Here is a 3,344-nt window from a genome sequence, read left to right on the forward strand (position 1 = left end):
CGTTATGAATTGTCACACTGTGCGTGAAATCAAGGCCATATGCGCATGGGAAAAGCGCAACCAATCCAAAGAACTTGAAAACTTTTGGAAGGAAATAAAGGAACGTATTAATAATATTGGACCATTTCCACGTTATATTTTTAGTAATAGTCCTTTATATCTGCGACAATATTATGAAGTGAAAAGTTCGTTGAATTGCATTACAGAACGCACTATTTCAGAGTATATGGATATCCTAAGAGGTGATGGTGAATGGAATGATAAAAGTCCTTCCCAAGATTTACTGAAAGTATACCGTTTGGCCATTGGCAATGTTGATTTTTCGAGGATTGCAGCATTTAATGATGAATTAAATAAAAGCATACTTGTTCGAGTGATGAAGGTTTGTCGTGCCCCATACTTGAAATTCTTTTTCACAGATAGGGGCATGATCATTGCCGAACATTTTGAAAAACTTGGCGTTATTGCTTTTACAGATAAGAACTTTGTAACTGCGCTTGGTAAAGAACCGAAAATAATTCAACCACCTAAAGGTCGAGTGAGTCAGCAGAGTGTTTTACAACGGAGAGATTTGATTACATATGCTAGTAATGGGTATGACCTCTTTCCCACTGGTATAAATGATGCCAGCAGGAGGATAGAGTACAATATGCTTTACCATCCTTCTATATCTAATTTCCCTCTGGTGGATGCTTTCTACCTTGTGAAATCTGAAGAGGAAAGGGTTACAATGATTGGAATACAAACGACAACTGCCAGAAGACATGAAACCACAGTTACTGCAGTAATTGAATTCAATAAATATCTTAAAAATTGTTTTTCTGACTGGACTAATGTTTCCAAGGAAATATCGTGGGAGATCATTTACATACAACCCTACGAGACCGATGAGAGGAGACAAATAAAAAAATGGCAAGGATGCACTTTGAATGAATCAGGAAACTATAATCTCGAGGAACAGGGGATTACTGCCAAATTCTGGAATGAAAAGGTAAATCAGTATCGGGTGAATTTGTCTTTAGGAATGGCAGTACGCCTCGTGGAGGCTTTGGAGGGGGTGCGTAAAGAAGAAAAACTATCTAAAATCGAAGACTTGATACAAATAAGAAGGTAGGAAGTGCATCAAGAAGTCAATTTCAACTGAAATATGTTTTAATTTCAGAAATATTAGTGAAATAAAGTATTCCTTTGACATGTTGTGTTTTTATTTTTTTTAGTATGAGTTTAAGGGTAAAACAAATATGCCGTATGGTCTCAAAAACAATGACTAACTGTTCGGCATATTGCCCATTTATAATTTCTGTTTTATTTTGGGGCAAAATACAAATGACAATGTATATTAATTTTTGATTTCGTTGAGTTTTTAAATTGTTTTCAGGGTGGATGGGATTGGGAAAAGGAATGGTCTGATTTTACGCTTGGTAAAAGAAAAAAAATAATAACATGTTATGTTTTCTTAGTTTGTATGTGTGGGTGTTGTCATTTCAGGTTTGTCGTTTTGAAAAATCCACTCAATACGTCCTTCTTTGTGCTGCGCGGGGTGATGGGTTAAAATGGGCTCTCGGCATTTCCTTTTCGACAGTGTTAATTGTGAATTGGTATTTGAGTCTCTTTTTCTAGTTTTTAATTGAAATGTGATGGGGAGCAAAAAAAACACAACGGGAAAGTACTAGGTGCTTCTTTTTTTTTTTTTTTTTCTGCTCTGCCCAAATGATAAATTTATTGCTTTGATGGGGGAGAAAATTACACAACGGGAAAGTACTAGGTGCTTTTTTTTTTTTTTTTTTTGTTGTTTTGCTGCTCTGCCTAAATGGTGAATTTATTGCTTTGATGGGAGGGAAAATTATCAAAACACAACAGATATTCTCGCCCCGTATGGCGGGAAAGTGTTTTAAACAATTCTGCCGCTTGTCGCTCCCCAAGGGGGATCTCTCTTGAAACAAGGGGAAAACTAATAAAAATATTTTCTGTTTCTCTCTTTGTTTTTTCTTGCAATTTATAGGCCCAGCAAAGAAGAAGGTAAATTACATTAGGCATTCTTTTCCTGGTATGCTTTCGTTGCGCCTTTTGAATCCTTTGGAATTCCAATGGAAATTATGAAGAAAAGATGAGGAATTGTTGGGGATTTGGCTCCCCTGCTGGTTTTATTTATTCCTCTTTTGGTGTTGGATGTTGTTCGGCTTCCTCGCTCTCTTTTTTGGGGCGAAATTAATGAATGGGGTATGTGGCGGATGGCCGTTGTTCTTTTCCCTCAGTGGAATTTCAAAAGGGCGATGCCGCGATGATTTCAACGTGGATTCTTTAAAGAGTGTGGGGAATGGATCCCATTCTCCTTCACAGTGTCGCTCTTTATTGTTGGGCGTGGTGTGCGGGGCGGCGGCCCGGCAGATCAGAACCCCAGCAAACAATAAAAAAAAAAGAAACGGGGGAAAACCAAAACAATACGAAAAGCATGGGGTTTGGGAATTGGGGGTTGTGAAATAAAAGAAAATAAACACCCACAAAAAACACAAAACGGACACGCACTTCGCGGTCCCCAACGGCAAAGGAACTTCCCAACGACACGCGTGATGGGCAGCGGGCTTTCCCACTGGCGTGGCTCTGGGGAACAAGAGTGTCAGAGGGGAATTGTTTTCTGTTAGGGGTGATGTGGATTTTGAGGGGGAAAAATTGTGGAGGGAAACAATTATTGTAATTTATTTGTTTTATATATAAACTCTGAAAGGGCAAGCGGATATGATCGCATTTAGTTTACCGCAACGCTAATGTCTTTCTCTTCTCTCATGTTTTTTCTGTATTTCCACACAAACTGATAGTCTAAGTGTTTGCTTCGGTTGTTTCTCGTTTTTGATTCAGTCGAGATTGTTCTTTTCGCGCCCGCCCACCGCATCCCCGTAGATTCTTATTTTATTTTTATTTTTATTTTTCCGTCCAGTGAACCGGTATGCGCTGCTGGGGTATCCCGAAACCGTGGGCGCAGTCTTTACCGCGTTGTCTTCCGGCCTCCGATCATGAGACTGCCCTTCACCTCATACAAATGAGCTGAAACAGCAGCATTCTTCCAATGCCTTTTTTGTGTTCATTTTTCTTGTTTGTTATTACTTTGGCTTTGCGTTTTTTCTTTTCCAATTTTTCATTTGTCTTGCGATAAAGTTTTGAGTTTTTTCGCAAGCCATGATTGTGTAATACCAAACGTTTTTTCATTATAATTAACATTGGGTGAACTGTCTAAAATGACTTATCTTAGTCCACAGTAAAATTTCACAACAAAAAGAAACATCAACGACGCCTAGCGGAGGTGTGTGCCGCATTTGTTTTGAAGTATGAATGAACCTGTCCGTCTC

The 3,344-nt window shown here is 38.8% G+C and overlaps 2 protein-coding genes across 2 annotated transcripts; both read left to right on the forward strand.

Moving 5' to 3' along the window:
* Nucleotides 1-4: 4 nt before the first annotated feature.
* Nucleotides 5-1,114, forward strand: TM35_000292640 (retrotransposon hot spot (RHS) protein; the record flags this gene model as incomplete). The annotated part of the gene is made up of 1 exon (XM_029028421.1): nt 5-1,114. The coding sequence occupies one exon, from the start codon at nt 5-7 to the stop codon at nt 1,112-1,114; it is 1,110 nt and encodes a 369-aa protein (XP_028880448.1).
* Nucleotides 1,115-2,169: 1,055 nt separating this feature from the next.
* On the forward strand, nt 2,170-2,484 carry TM35_000292650 (uncharacterized protein; the record flags this gene model as incomplete). Its single annotated transcript, XM_029028422.1, has 1 exon — nt 2,170-2,484. One exon carries the CDS (start codon nt 2,170-2,172, stop codon nt 2,482-2,484), a length of 315 nt encoding a protein of 104 aa, XP_028880449.1.
* Nucleotides 2,485-3,344: the final 860 nt, after the last annotated feature.

Source organism: Trypanosoma theileri (genome assembly GCF_002087225.1).
Source record: "Trypanosoma theileri isolate Edinburgh chromosome Unknown TM35_Tth_29_V1, whole genome shotgun sequence".
Lineage (NCBI taxonomy): Eukaryota > Euglenozoa > Kinetoplastea > Trypanosomatida > Trypanosomatidae > Trypanosoma > Trypanosoma theileri.